Source organism: Mya arenaria, chromosome 10 (genome assembly GCF_026914265.1).
Source record: "Mya arenaria isolate MELC-2E11 chromosome 10, ASM2691426v1".
Lineage (NCBI taxonomy): Eukaryota > Metazoa > Mollusca > Bivalvia > Myida > Myidae > Mya > Mya arenaria.
This window is the reverse complement of record NC_069131.1, coordinates 58,867,291-58,883,999: the sequence shown is the minus strand read 5'-3', so window position 1 is coordinate 58,883,999 and position 16,709 is coordinate 58,867,291. Positions and strand designations below refer to the sequence as shown.

General features: G+C 37.4%; 1 protein-coding gene across 1 annotated transcript; it reads left to right on the top strand.

The window, feature by feature from the left end:
• Positions 1 to 472: 472 nt before the first annotated feature.
• LOC128205179 (tenascin-like) lies at positions 473 to 15,524 on the top strand. Its single transcript, XM_052906652.1, has 10 exons — positions 473 to 616; positions 1,382 to 1,727; positions 1,952 to 2,053; positions 2,674 to 2,829; positions 3,329 to 3,445; positions 5,671 to 5,802; positions 6,653 to 6,805; positions 10,733 to 10,846; positions 12,061 to 12,114; positions 15,152 to 15,524. The coding sequence occupies exons 1-10, from the start codon at positions 602 to 604 to the stop codon at positions 15,394 to 15,396; spliced, it is 1,434 nt and encodes a 477-aa protein (XP_052762612.1). The 5' UTR covers positions 473 to 601; the 3' UTR covers positions 15,397 to 15,524.
• Positions 15,525 to 16,709: the final 1,185 nt, after the last annotated feature.

Below are 16,709 nucleotides of genomic sequence, written 5' to 3'. Positions count from 1 at the left end.
CCACACTGACTCCTATGGTCACTCTAGCTTCTTTGGTCACATTGGCTACAATGGTCACCCTGACTCCTTTGGTCACTCTAACTACTATGTTCACATTGGCTACAATGGCGTCACTGACTCCTATGGTCACTCTAGCTACTTTGGTCACATTGGCTACAATGGTCACCCTGACTCCTATGGTCACTCTGACTCCTAGTTTCAACTGATTCCAATGGCTACTCTCATCCATACGAGGAATTAAGGAGACTACCTTTTGGTATCGGTACGTACAAAATATGCTACCAGCCTTGGTTTTAGACGAGATGAACTTATTCTTTCTCAAAATATGGATTTCTATATATTTTCATTTACATGTTTTGTATAATATCTATAATATTTGCGTAATAATCGCAACATCATGTGTTTAATAATTATGTTAATATATCTATACAATGGCTATCCAATGAATAATTTTCATTATATCATGCTTGTGTCGACAGCTGAAACGGTATTGGTTAGCTTTATGTTTCAAATGAATATTTCTTCTCCTTTAATTACAGCTATATTTTACCAGCCAACATATAGTAAGTCATAGCTTGTGAATACGACGGATCATTCAAATATGAGGATATATTTGGTAAGTTAAATACTTTTTTTCATTTTTTTCTGACTATTATTAAATGTTACCGGAGGGGAAGAAAACTAACTACATCTGCTTCTTAAAATAATGATACTTAGGAAATCTCTCTTTTCAACTTTTAACGCTCAGTTTGCAATTCGTATGACTAAATATATTGTATGGTATAGGAAAGAAAAACCGAGCGTCTTTCAATATGCGTGGTTGATATACAGTCAAACCCCGTTGGCTCGAACTACAAGGGACCGGCGAAAATACCTCGAGTCTCGAAAAATTTCTTTAATAGCATACAATATACACAATCAAAGGATTTACTGTGAAAATATTAAACAGTAGACTAGTGCAGTTTTTTTTTTAATTATTGTTACCGCCTGTGCCTTGCAAATTGGCAAAAAGTAGACATTGGAAAAGTTACAAAATCAGGCCAAAATACCTAATCTAATGGCAAATGCATATTTTTAAATTTTATGCATACAGTATGCTGTGAAAGACTAAGTTTTGTCAAAATTGTGGTTATGTTTCTAGAAATTCATTGCTTTTTTATTCATAAACGCAATCTGCGTTTATCAAATTGAGAAAAAAAATACAATTTGAGGAAAAATGGAAAGTTGTATTGATACATACACAAAACAATATAATCATGAAAAAAATAAGAGGGAAAGTTTGGAGCGTATAATATGTCTCTATTGTCTTTATTAACAAAATGCGGTAATAATATTCGTTAGTTCATATATATACCCATAACTTAAGGTTCATTGTTCACAGGTTGCATGCTTGGTCGTGCAGTTGCTGAACGTCCATGGTCTAAATGTCTTTGACCTGGGCTCTTCATCATCTTCATCATCACCATCATCATCATCGGAAGGCCGAATTAGCTTTAGCCTGTCGGACTTAAAGAGAAGCAGCAGCAGCAGCAGCAGCAGCAGCAGCAGTATTGAAAGCAGCATTAGTAGCAGTAGCAGTAGTGGCAGTAGTAGCGAGGGTGTGCAGAGCACCAGTACTGATCCTCACTGCAGTCTGTGTAGCAGTATTTTAAGTAGTGACGACAGCAGCAGCAGCAGCAGTAGCAGCAGCAGTAGCAGCAGCAGTAGCAGCGAAGGACGTTTAAATGGTAATAAATTAATTTTATTTAGATATTCAGGCTGCGTTAGAAGTTACATGTGAAAGTTATAAAGCTTAAATCGTTAGTTCCAGTCTTTTTTTAATCTATATCTAATATTTGAGACGTATTTTGTAAGAATGTGTTCTCTGTAAATGTTGCCAACATCTTAATGTTAATTCTATATCTTCGTCCTTACATAAAAAAGTCATCCGTTTCACGTATTTATTTGCAAGACGGCGATATTGTTGGCGGCGGGACGGGCGATAATGGCGGTGCTGGTGGTGCTGACGGTGGTAACGGCGGCGTAGGTGGCGGCGGCGGACAGGATTCTGGCCGTATGTTTGTTTCATTAAGAATGTTTTACGAATCCTTTAACCAATGATGTGAATTATGGATGCATTCATACATGTTGTTATAATTGGATGGGGTTTAACAAGCTTCTAACGAATATGTTAAAATAAATCAAAAACAATATTTCATCGAAACCAATATTTTAAACACGATTTTTTGGGCTTAAACTATTTGTAAAATTGGTAAGCCAGCGGCCGATTTCAATTGAAACAAAGAACAAAATGCTAATGCTAAAAATGCTTAAGTCTAGCACACCCACTCGATATATGGTATATTGTGGTTGTGGGGGAAATGACGTTCACGGCGTAGCACCCATTTATCGCGTGTATCAAGGACAATAATTTTACAAATGAACGTGTGTCAAGTGTTTTGCTCCTGTAGCTTCGTGTTATGTCACTCGTCATGTTCGTCACCAAATGTACATATAAAAACGATTAAAAAAATGTGTTTTTTACGAATGTTTGTTATCTCGAAGTATTTCCCCGAGGTCCCTACGACTTCGACATAGCGAGTTTTGACTGTATCTCAGTTTAAACCTGTCTTGAACATCGAGACATATAAACAAAGCTAGGTCACCTTTAATCTATTATTTCGTTACTCAAAGCTGCTCATGTCGGCGGCGACTGCTCCGGGTGCGGAAGCTGCTTCGATCCGCATGCTATCTGTAAGGAGTTTGGCTGTTACAACATCTGTATGTGTGAGCCGGGTTACGCGTTTGTCAAAAACGGAGCCTTTCAATGCGGACAGTGTCTTCCAGAAGGTGAGTAAAATGTGGAAACAGTGTTTGTTACAAGCATTAATGGATAGAAAAGGTGTTTTTATCATTTTGTAATTGTTTAGAGCGAACACAGTTGGAATAAAAAGATGTCTACCTAGATTTTCGTTGTAATGCTCTCACAACAATAAGTCAATATTGATTTCTCTATTAATATATTCAAGTATTCCGATCTTTAGGTACATATAACTATATACGGGCAATACCGGATAATTATATACGGGTATTACCGTCCCTTTTATAAATATTCAAATATCAAACACATAAATAACTGATTCTGATTAAATAGTGTTGTAATTGTTTTATACAAGCTGGTGTGTTTAATTCAGCATGTACAGATGTATTTCAAAGATACGGAAACTATTAAATGTTGTTCGAAATTTGCATACATTTGGATTACCAATACTCCGCTTCGGTATTCATGTATTCTCAACAGCTTGTTGATTGTTAAAAAGTGTCCTTATTAATATTCTTTATCCTATAGAGTGTTCATGTGACGATGGAGATAGTTGCCCTTGCGACGATGGTCAGGAGTGTGTCAATGGAGAATGCGTTCCCGAGTGCGTCGGATGTGAAGTGCGCATGACCGGAGGCGAATGCGGTGAGTACATGCCGTTAACATACTGATTTGAAAAGAGTGTATAAAAAAGAGAGAGATTTGAGTAAACACTCGAATAAACGGGTGTTATATACGTGTGTCAGTAATAATGGGTGGAAAGTGAAGGGTATTGTGAATACATGCCGTTCGTTTGCCGTCGAAGTAATGTTTTAATGACGAGAGCGTTCTCAAATTTACCGGAAGTTGGGTGCGCTTGCCCGGGAAAAGAAGTAAGTTCAGACAGCCTGCTTTGCGTTGGTGGGGTGTATATATGGCGCGGGCGTTCTCAAAATCACCGGAAGTCGGGTGCGCTTGCCCCGGAAAAGGGTGATGTAAAAACATACCGTCTGCTTGCCGTTTTTGGAGTATATTTATATATATTTACCGGATGTTGAGTTCCGGTGCCCAGGGAAGGTTGTTGAAAGTACATCCCGCTTGATAGGCGATTGTTGAGAGTTTTAACGTACCGGATGTCGGTTGTGCATGCAGTAGGTCATTGTTAGTACATGCTGTCTGCTTGCCGATTGTGTATGTAATAAAAGGGTTCATAAGTTCTCCGGATCGTGGGTGCGCTTACCCCGGAAAAGGGTGTTGTAAGTTCATGTTATTTACTTGCCGTTAGTGGAGTGTTTATATGACGAAAGCGTTCTAAAATTAAAATGATCGGCCTGCATGCCCGTATAAGAGTGTTGTTTGCACTGCCGTCTGCTTGCGGATGTTGAAAAAGTATGTATATGTAAATATAGCGTTCTCCGGATGTGGGATGCGCGTTTACTGCGATATGTAGTAGTAAGCCTGTATGTTAAAACATATATTTACATGCTTTTTGTAAATGTCCCTTTCAACGTTCGTCCATTGGACGTTTCGGTTAGTTTAGGGTTCAATTCGTCGGATTTCTTTCTCTTGGCTAATGTATCATTTTGTTTTATAACTATGATGGTTATTTTACAAGACTGCTTAATAATGCACAAATTAATCGATATCTATAAAATTTAGCGTTAGCAGATGTTTAAGTTATTACATTTATTCTGTGTTTTTATGTAATTGCTACATTTGAATAATAAAACGCTAACAAAGAGAGTGATGAATTGCATCAAGTTCTAACGGAGAAACATATTTTGCAAAAGTTATGGTTTGTTTTCAGTTATTTTTTGTGAAAGTTTTGCAACTGTATTGGTCGCGTTTAATTTAAAACATAGTCAGTTTTATCTTCATCAAATTTCATTGAAAATTTGAAAACAATTGCACACTTGCCCCAAAAGAGGAATGATGTATGTTAAATCATTTCATGAATTTGGCGACGATATTTCTTCGAGATAATTTTCATATATATATATCAAATGTGCTTTGGTTAACTTATCAATTGAAAGGACTTCAATAATGTGTTTCCATGAAAACATTCAACGATTACTTATCGTTTATACATGTGCATAAACATATGTTAGTTCTTAATTGCATATTTATCACAATCATCAGTCTTTACATTAGCATAATAATGCACGCAGGTATGGAATAAAATTTAAATATGAAACGCCTACACTTATAAGGAAAGATGTTCTGATGTACTATTGTACTTACCAAGAGAACGTATGAAGTACACATATTGCTGGTGTGACATGAATTAAATAGGAGCGGTATTCATAAAACAACTGAAACATTTCTAAATCTATGTTAATTTCCTGGAATGTTAGCAAACAATTTAAAATATAAAATAAGTGTGTTTTTACACTTAAGTATGCATTTTGAATAAGATCAATAGAAAATAATTATTTCAGAAAAATATGAACGATTCTAATTGATGATAAATGGCATAGCTTACTGAAGAAATGACTCTGTTTTCAGCAGAAGCAAATTTAGCATACAGAAAGATGTTTTATGACTACCGCATCAGAGCTGCTTTAATATTTATTGTATTGTTACTTTGACATTTTAACGCCCCTCAACATTTTTTTTCTTGACAAACAACACAATAAGGATGCATCAATGTTAAATGTAGTGCGTATGTGTGTGTGTGTGTGTGTGTGTGTGTGCGTGCCTGTGCTTGCGTGCGTGCGTGCGTGCGTACGTGCGTGAGTGCGTGTGTACTTGTGTGTGCGTATGCGTGTGCGTGTGCGTGTGCGTGTGTGTTTAACACTAGTGCATGTTTCAGGGTAACATTTGTAATGAATGAAGGTTTAGACTACATATTCGAAGTTATTTACGTTGTAAATTTTACATTATCGTTTCAGTGGAACTTCTTTACGGGGACAACTGCACGCTGTTCCCTAACGACTGTTGCCGTGACGATCTCGCATGCATAAATGGCATATGCGAATGTGTGAACATGGATCTCCAAAACGACGAGGATGAAGACAAGTGTTGTGGGTTTTTGTTAATTAATGTTGAAAAAATTGAGATTAAGCTTGTAAGACATAGATTGCAACCAATGTCCCACCAAAGGGCAGGATCCAGAATTTTATGTCAGTGGGTGAGGGTCGTTTCTTTGGGTACAAATCTAATCCTCATTTGATATGGAAGGTTTACTGATACCAACTCAAAAAAAGTCCGATATCATTTAAAAATATAATATTTTGGTTTATTCCGCATATTCTTAATACCATAGTGTCATAACAAGTTCATTTGGAAAATTAAAGCGAAGTCGGTTGGGACGCCGGGCGCAACCAATTGCCACTGGCTCGGTCGATGGGCTTTTGAGACTAGGGTTTATATTGATATTCATGTTATATTCAAAAGTTTTTATTTACCAATAACATTCGTTTCGAAATAGTCATTTAAAAGCGTGCCCTTTGGAATACTCCTGCGCCCATTATAGCTAAGATAAAACTAATAAATATACCGACATACAATGATCTGATGCTTTGTATTGGCCAATTAGTAAAAGAGTTAAATCACTTTGGTCCATGCTGATCCATAGAAAGGCCTAAACACTGTGAATGAGGTGGCCAAGTCTTGCCAATGTCAAATGAACACATGGGTATTTACTTGTATCCTTACGTTTAATTTAACGTTAATATTGAATATGGCTCATGTCATTAGAAAAAAAACATTCGTCAGATAGCCTTTTGTTTTCAGTAATCACTTACTTTTCAATTGAAAATGAGAGTTGAATACATTCGTTGTTCTTTTAAAACCTGCGATGTATATCATTAAAAAATACCCTTAACAAAGTAACAAGATAGCTTAAGATAATCACACATATGTATTCCTTAGTGGGTGATGACCTCGGTGAGCCTTGCGACGATGATGATGATGAACCCGACCTATGCACAATCAAAAACAATCGTACCATGTGTGTTAGTGGCTTAGATGGCAACTCGACGTGTAGCTGCTTTGAACCATTCATTGAAGTAAACGGCACCTGTGGTAAGTATTTCAAAACAGTCTTTGAAGCAAATGCGTATATGGTACGTGTGAGTTACGAACAGTACGTGCACATGACGACATATATTATGCGCACGTTGTATCAGTTCCAATCAATGCATCCAAACAACCTCGAAATTTCTATGCGACATCTGCTGTTAGATTGGCTCCGAGTCCTACTTTGAATAACGAAACACTATGTTACGGGTAAAACGTTTAAATATACGGCACCTACTGCTTGAAACATACGTCATCTGCTGTAATATCGGCTAGGAGTCCAGTGTTAAAATAAACGGTATATTCTGTGAGATCGGGTCCGAGACCTACTTAAAAATATGCGACATCTGCTGTTAGATTGGCTCCGAGTCCTACGTTGAATAACGAAACACTATGTTGTAAGATCGGCTTAGAGTTAATGCCGAAAATGCGGAATCTGCGGAGATATCGGGTCCGAGGCCTCTTTTGATATGTGTGGCATCTGCTGAAAGATCGGGTCCGAGGCCTCCGTTGAAATGTGTGGCATATGCTGTAAGATCCGATCCGAGGCTTATGTGAAAATATACGGCATCAGCTTTAAGATCGGCTTGGAGTCCAACGTTGAAACATACGGCGTCTGCTGTAAGATCGGGTCCGTGTCCTACGTTGAAATATATGGCGTTTGCTATAAGATCGGTTCCTAGTCTTACGTTGATACGGCGTCTGCTGTAAGATCGGGTCCGTGTCCTACGTTGAAATATATGGCGTTTGCTATAAGATCGGTTCCTAGTCTTACGTTGATACGGCGTCTGCTGTAAGATCGGGTCCGTGTCCTACGTTGAAATATATGGCGTTTGCTATAAGATCGGTTCCTAGTCTTACGTTGATACGGCGTCTGCTGTAAGATCGGGTCCGTGTCCTACGTTGAAATATATGGCGTTTGCTATAAGATCGGTTCCTAGTCTTACGTTGATACGGCGTCTGTTGTAAGATCGGGTCCGTGTCCTACGTTAAAACATACGGCGTCTGCTGTAAGATTAGCTCGGAGTCCAACGTTGAAACATGCGACAACTCCTATAAGATCGGGTCCGAGGCCTACGTTGAAATATACGGCGTCTGCTGTATGATCACCTTCGGGGCCTACATGGAAATAAACGTCATCTATAGATATCGGCTACGGGGTCAACGTTGAAAAATGCAGGATCTGTTGTAAAATCGGTTGCCTCCGTGAAAATAAATGGCAACTCCGGCAAATCCGCTCCGAGGCAAACATGGAAATAGACGGCGTCCACTGATATCTGCTCCGAGACCAACGTTGAAACATACATCATCTGCTGTGTGACCGGCTCTGATGCCTTCGTTGAAGTAAGCTGTATCTGCTGTAAGATCTGGTCCTAGTCCTACGTTAATATATGTGGCATCTGCTGTAGGATCGGGGTCGAGGACTACGTTGAAATATACGTAATCTGCTATAGTATTGGGCCCGAGTCTTACTTGATACAAACGGCGTCTGCTGCAAGATCGGGTCCTAGTCCTACGCTAATATATGTGGCATCTGCTGTAGGATCGGGTTCGAATACTACGTTGAAATATACGCAATCTGCTGTAGGATCTAGCCCGAGTCTTACGTTGATACATACGGCGTCTGTAAAATCGGTTCCAAACTTAGGTTGAAATATACTGTGCCTGCTGTATGATCAGCTTCGGGGCCTACATGGAAATAGATGGCATCTATTAATGTCGGCTCTGAGGCCTACGTTAATAATATACGGCGTTCGCTGTAAAATCGGTTGCTTACGTGAAAATAAATGGCAACTCCGGCTAATTCCGCTCCGAGGCAAACATGGAAATAGACGGCGTCCACTAATATCTAATACGAGACCAACGTTGAAACATACGTCATCTGCATGCTGTAAGATCGTTTAGGAGTCCAGCATTGAAAAACACATCATCCGCTCGCTTCCCACGTTCAAATATTCTGTATCTACCTTTTGATCGGCTCCAGTGCCCATTTGGAAATAGACGGCATCTGCTGATATCGGCTCTGATTTCTATGGTGAAATATGTGACATCTGCCTTAAGATAAGCTCCGAGTCCGTGTTTGAAATATTAGTTACACACGGTTTAAGAAAGACTCTCTGAGTCCTTCGTTAAAACATACGGTCTTAACTGAAGATCTGCTCACAGGCCAACTTAGTAATATCAAAGTGAAAGTCAAGTCAAGTCAAACAACGTTTATTCTCTCATACCATAATATATGGCAAATGAGGTATATATAATGAACATCAATGACATGGCGGCAGATACATGTTTAAATTTAGAATATAATACCCAACATGGGTACCGGAGAGTCATGAATTTGAACACACACAAACATACACACCTTACATATATTTTTTGAATGTGTATTACTGCAATTTGTAATAAAAAGTCACTTGTGAAATGAAGTACTATATTTTTTTCCTATATGCATTCATTTGTATCGTATCACATACACATAAACGTAAATCGTTAATTAAATCACGATGCAAATAAGCTGTACATTCAGTATATGCTAAGGTGTACAATACAATTAAAATAATAATACAACCATATAAATGTTCTGTAATTGAAATATCAGTATAGATAAAAATGACCAACCAGCTACCTAAGCTTTGAAAAAAAATAGTAGTTATAAATCTATACAAATTTGTTTGCGTTTGCTTGTTGCTTGAATTCATTAATATTTCTAACTTATATGTATTAGGGTGTCTAAAGAAGTATGGTTTGAGAAACTGTTTTCGTTCGTCATTAAAAAGGTTACATTCAAACAAATAGTCCGGAATATCATGTATGATCTACACCAGAGAAATAGACGAAATCAGTTGGAAGTTCTGCTCCGAGGCATTCTTGCAAATATAAGGCATCTTCTGTGAGCTCTCCACGGAGACCATCTTAAAAGTGTTTGCTTGCTCCAAAACGTTCTTGAAATTTTAAGGCATTTAAATAAGGTATGTTTGCTACTATGCTTACATGAATATTACGGCATCTAATTAGTGTTTTTCTGCTCCGTGGAGCTTCTGATAAGATAAGGCATCTAAGTAGAGTTTCTCGCTCCGAGGACTAGCTGGAAGTTATTGCATCTAAAAAATATGAAGCTGCTGAAAATATAACATATCAAAACATTCTTAGAAATAGGCAGCTTCTAAGTAGTGTGTTTCTATATCGAGTCCTTAATTAAAAATGCAGCATCTTAGTAGGGTTTGTGTTCTCCTAGTTCCCCCCGGAAATATAAACCATCTGTTTTAAGTAGTATTCGTCCGCTTTGAGGCTCAACAGGAACAATATAACAAATAAAGTCTGGATTTTTCGTCTGCTTCCTGGCTTACCTGGAAATGTACAACATGTTATATCAGAATTTTTCCGATGCTCCGGTGCTTACTTGGATATAAACGTCATATGTTGTAAATAGTGTCTGTCTGCTTCGAGGCTAGCATAGAAATATACTCCATCTGGTGTAGGTAGTGTATGATAACTTCGTTTCTTACATGTTATAGACTAACCTTAAAATATACGTCATTTAAGTACTGCCTGTCTGCTACGTGGCTTACCTTGAAATAGAGGGCGTCTACTATAAGTGATATCCACTGTCATAAAAGTTGTCTGTATCTGCTCCGTTATCTACATAGAAACGACATCCACTTCTAGAAAGTCAGATCGAATGCCCAATTAAAAAATCTACTTGGTATTAGAGAGCGTCTAAGTAGTGTGTTTATATTCTTAAACCTACTTGTGAACAATGACATTAAACAGTGTCAAAAGTTAATTAAAAAGAATCTACCAATTTCACAATTTTAGAAACAATGAAATGTAGATCGAGATTTACCCCTATTTAGACGTTGCTTCGGTTATCATATTGTGTGAACACATCTTTAATTGTTAAAACGTATTTATTACTGTGTTATTATTCTATAGAGTGCTTATGCTCCTTGGGAAGTTACTGTGCATGCGACGACGGCCAGGAGTGCATAGATGAAAATTGCGTTCCCGAATGCGGCCCATGCGAAATGCGCGTTAACGGAGTTTGCAGTAAGTATAAGCCGTCTACTTTCTTATTTGAAATGTACATGACAAGCAATGTCTTGAGTACACATTGTATATGCGAGTCGGGTTCTACGAATTTGGTTTTGCAAATATGTACATCTCATCAAAGCAAAACTATGTGTAGATGGTCATCTAACTAGAGTCTGTTTGCTTCGAATCTTACGTTGAAAAATATTGAGTTTAAGTTATGTGTTTCTCCGTACAGGCCAACCTCAATATAGACGTCATTGTGGGAGTGAATGTCTACAGCAATGTTATTAACGAAAAAGACTCTTTATCTTATTGCTTGTGTCTGCCCAAAGGCCTACATACAAAACAAACGGCACCGTAAGAGCGTCTGTTTGCTTCATGGTCTACATGGCAAAGAACGACATTCAAGTAGTTCTTGAATGAACGATGGTCTATTTAGAATGAGAACGCTTCTAAATAGTTCATTTTTGTTCTGAGGTTTATCTTGAAATAGACTGCTTCTAAGTGTATGCTCCAATGTTAATCTGAAAATAGACGTCTCATTTATAGAGTATGTCTGCTTCAAAGTGTATCTGTGAAAAAACAGCTTTTAAACAGTGTATGTTTGCTCCAATGTCTATTTGGTAATAGACAATTTCTAAACATTTAACATAAGAGGCAAAGACTATCTGGCAATAAACAGCTTTTAAAAGTGTATGTCTGTTCCAAAGTATATCTGGAAATAAACAGCTTCTAAAAAGTGTACGTCTGCTCCAAAGTCTATCTTGAAGTATACATATTATATCTTCTTATATCAATTTTAAAACAGTTTATATATGCGGCAAAGGCTGTCTGGAAATAAACAGCTTCTTAGTTTAGTATGTATGATCAAATTAATATCAGCATTATTATTTTTTTTCAAAAGTATTATTATTATCAATATTATTATTATTATTATTATTATTATTAGTAGTAGTAGTAGTAGTAGTAGTAGTGGTAGTGGTAGTGGTAGTAGTAGTAGTAGTAGTAGTAGTAGTAGTAGTAGTAGTAGTAGTAGTAGTAGTAGTAGTAGTAGTAGTAGTTGTTGTAGTAGTAGTAGTAGTTGTAGTAGTAGTAGTAGTAGTAGTAGTAGTTGTAGTTGTAGTAGTAGTAATAGTAGTAGTAGTAGTAGTAGTAGTAGTAGTAGTAGTAGTAGTAGTAGTAGTAGTAGTAGTATTGATATAGTTATTATTATTAATATAATTTTTCAGGTCCACAATGTAACGATTCGCAAGTGTGCATTGAAAATGAGTGTGTTACTCCACGTAAGTAACTGTATCTTACAATACGTTAAAGTTCAAACGTAGTTCATCCATTATTTACCATCGACAAAATAAGTACCGCGGACAAAACGATAGAAAAACAAACTCCCGTTTTTTCTAATGTAGAAGAGTATTCATGACGCCATACATGTGTTGTGTTCATTTTTTTGCGATTAGATTCCGAAAAGGTTCCCATCCCGCATCAATGAAACTGCCCCATTAGAGCGTACTAAGACGGCTTACGTATGTCTACAAATTTCAAAGGTGCCTATCGATGTATAACATGTTTTAATTAAGATTGTTTACCAAACGGCAATAAACTAAAACGCAAACATTATTCGCTACCTTTTTATTAAGGCTGGTCGCTGGTCATTGAGTATGGGAATTCAAAATTACAACATTTATCTGTGAAATGCCCTAAAGTTCTCCATGTTAGGGAGTCTCAAATTGAGCCGGGCAATGACAAAACGCCAAAACAAAACCTTTACATCAAGAATACACTTTTACCATTCAACATGAACAGTACCCATCCTGGACATGAACAGTAGCCATCCAACATGAGAAGTAACAATCAAACATCAGCAATATCCGTCCAACATTGACAACTGCCATCAAATATAGACAAGTAGCCATCCAACATGGACAGTACCCATCAAACATAAACAATAGCCATTAAACATGAACAGTAGCAATCCAACATGAACAATAGCCATCAAACATGAACAGAAGCAATCCAACATGAACAGTAGCAATCCAACATAAACAATAGCCATTAAACATAAACAGTAGCAATCCAGCATGAACATTAGCCAACCAACATGGACAGTAGCAATCCAACATAGAGAGTAGCCACCCGTCATGAGAAGTAACAATCAAGCATGAGCAATAGCCATCCAACATAGAAAGTAGCCATCCAACATGTCAAGTAGCCATCCAGCATGGACAGTACCCATCAAACATAAACAATAGCCATCAAACAAGAATCCAACATTAACAGTAGCATTCCAACATGAACAGTAGCAATCCAACATGAACAGTAGCAATCCAACATTAACACTAGCCATCAAACATGAACAATAGCAATCCAAAATGTCAAGTAGCCATCCAGCATGGACAGTACCCATCAAACATGAACAATAGCCATCAAACATGAACAGTAGCAATTAAGCATGAACAATAGCCATCAAACATGAATAGAAGCAATCCAACATGAACAATAGCCATCAAACATGAACCGTAGCAATACAATATGGACAGAAGCAATTCCAACATGAACAGTAGCCATCCAACATAGACACTAGCCACCCAACATGAGAAGTAACAATCAAGCATAAGCAATAGCTATTCAACATTGACATTAGCCATCCAACATGTCAAGTAGCCATCCAGCAAGGACAGTACCCATCAAACATGAACGATAGCCATCAAACATGAACAGTAGCAATCCAACATAAACAATAGCCATCAAACATAAACAGTAGCAATCCAACATGAATAATAGCCATTAAACATGAACAGTAGCAATCCAACATGAACAATAGCCAACCAGCATGGACAGTTGCCATCCAATATGAGCAGTAGCCATCCGACATGACCAGTGACCATCCATCATAGACAGTAGCCACCCAACTTTAACAGTAGCCATTCAATATGGACAGTTGCCACCCAACATTAACAGTAGCCATTCAATATGGACAGTTGCCACCCAACATTAACAGTAGCCATTCAATATGGACAGTAGCCATCCAAAAATACCAGTACATTCAACATGGACAGTAGACATCCAGCAGTAAACATTCAACCAGAGCAGTAACCATCCACGCGGAACAGTTACCATCCGACCTGATCAGTAACCATCTAACAGTAACTATCATACATGAAGAGTGCCATTCAACATATACATAAATCTTCAGACGTGATCAGCATCAACAAACAGTTACGATCCAACATCAACAGGTTGATTAGTTATTATCTAACTTTGAACTATAACCATGCAACTTATACCAAAATCTAACATGAACAGCAGTCATCAAACTTTTACAGTAGCAATTTAATATCAACAATAATTATGTTACATGAACAGTTACCATCTAACATGAATTAACAAGATCAAACAATCTTTTTTAATTGGTTTTATTTTAGCAACTCATACGTTGATTTCTCATTTTGTTCAGACATATATTTATTCGAATAAATAAGATATTTTCATTCAAATCGTTAGTGGGACACGGTTTTTTTTTCATTTAAACATATGACTAGAACACTTTCGTCATTTTACGTACTTTGACATGAATTTGCGCCGTGAACATATTAAGAATTATGACATCTCACCGGGTATGACCTAACCATTTTAATAAGGATGCACATAACGTTAAAAATAATTGTGTAATGTTATAAAGAAATTATGGATATCATCAAAGATACAATTGTACTTATAAATGGAATTAATCTGGAGGGATTTATGTTTTATAGTTATTTTGTTAGTATTTCCGATCCAACATTTCTGCAATGCATGTAGTGCCAGAAAAATTTGCTTTGTCACTGTGATTTTCGCAGGTTGTATTCATTACCGGAAAAAGACAGGTGATGAAAATGATCTGACAATTTTCATCATATGATACAACAAAATATGGATCACTTTCAGGAAATAATTTAGTTAGCTCCTCGTAGGCTCGCTCACTAACAAAAGTCATGAACTTATTGAATAGTTTTGAGTATTGTCTGAAACTCGTGATATATCCTATATAACATCATTCAGGGGGTTGGTAGATGATCCGATATGTCATATACGGAGCGAAGGACACCATTTTCGGGTTTGAGCTTCCCTCTCAACAGATATGATTACCTTTGCCTCGTGTATCCCATATCGGGCCACTTACTAGCAAAGAAACGTAGACAACCTGTGTACATTGATATATATTTATGGGAAATGTTTCATTATTTATCGGAGTCGGAAAAATATGCCTTTTCGGGATTATGTTAAGGCGTCATTCATGTTGTAAAAATAAATATATAGTGTTAATTATCATTAATATTGCAGTTGCACTCGGTGATGAATGTACGGATGCAGGAGATGCGAATGCGTGTATGAGGGATGCTGGGATCAAATGTAGGAGTGGTGACTGTTGTGGAAACGCAAATGGGAATCCAGCTTATCCATGCAATAAGAAGTACTGTGTGTGTGAGACGGAAGCGGGATACAAGCTAAACACTAACGAAACCGGGTGTGATAATATTGGAGGAAGAGTAGATCGTGATCAGTGCCTTGACATGCCATACAATTAATGAAATCGGAAGAGCAGCGAAGAAACAATTACACCATGTTTCATATTCTGTTACATCTAAATTCACATTAATGTTGTTTCTTTCATAGTATAATGAAGTTTAAATTATAATAAAATACTTGTATCCTGCGATTTTATGATGTTGTTCAATAACAGCCATAAACAGTAATCATCAAACAATACCAGTAAGATTCCAACCTAGGTATCAGCCTTCCAGAATGAGCATTACCATTCACAAGCATATTGAATATTCATTATCAATATCAACCATCACGCATATAAGCCATTCAAATTCGGCATTACACCTAATCAGTTGCCAGTCAACATACTCTGACAGAAGCCACCTTACGTAATTATTATCAATCACAATCTAACATGTAAATTTGCCATTTAAAATGACCAGTTACTCTCGAACATGAATATTAACCATCAAACATGACAAGCTACCATCCAACAATACACAACACATTCAATACAAACGTTATCCAACTAACATGACCAGGTTCTAACGTATGACCTGTTACATTCCAACATGTACATATACCAATTAACATGACCAGTAACACTCGAACATGAACAGCAACCAACCATCATGGACAATAGCCATCTAAGATGGAAAATAACCATTGTTTTTCATTGTGTAGTATATTAATCGCTGTAGCACTGCACACACACACACACACACACACACACACACACACACTGGCAGAAATTGACATTTTCTTTCTTAATATGAAAAATATTCAAATTATATTATAGGAATATTGCTTTCATCTTACAAGTTTATTACTAGTGTACAATTAATCAAATGAAACCCGATATTGGGTGAGGACATTTTGAGTATTTGTATTTTGTAAATATTAGTCAACATACTTTCATTCGCTCCGTATTTATAATAACGTATCCCCTTCGGTCCCCGACAAACATTTATTGAAGAATATTTGGCTTTCATTCAAAATCACATTCAGGTTGCAATCTGATTTTTTTCAATCTTCACTGTCAGTATGACAGTAAGATGCCGATGTTACGCAAAATAAGCCGGCTACTGGCATGCACGGTACACTAAGGGTTATCCCCGGGTAATACCCAGTCCCTTAGGACTACTTTGGGTGGCTGGTACCATCAAAATGTGACTCCCAATGACCGATGGGGACACTTGGTTTGGGTAAAGCACATTGACATAATTTGGGTGGCTGGATCGACGAGAAGGATGCGACGTGACGCCCTAAGACTGAGATCTGGTATGTAGGGTATATCTAGGGCGATCACCAAGCACCGACAAATATCTTTAGTCTTGGAGTCATCTTGACCAAA

What these genes read in the sequence shown, in the direction of transcription:
- LOC128205179 (XM_052906652.1), top strand. An exon ending in CGAGGATGAAGACAAGTGTT is followed by an intron (nt 5,803 to 6,652) that starts GTGGGTTTTTGT and finishes TGTATTCCTTAG; the next exon opens with TGGGTGATGACCTCGGTGAG. An exon ending in TGAAGTAAACGGCACCTGTG is followed by an intron (nt 6,806 to 10,732) that starts GTAAGTATTTCA and finishes ATTATTCTATAG; the next exon opens with AGTGCTTATGCTCCTTGGGA.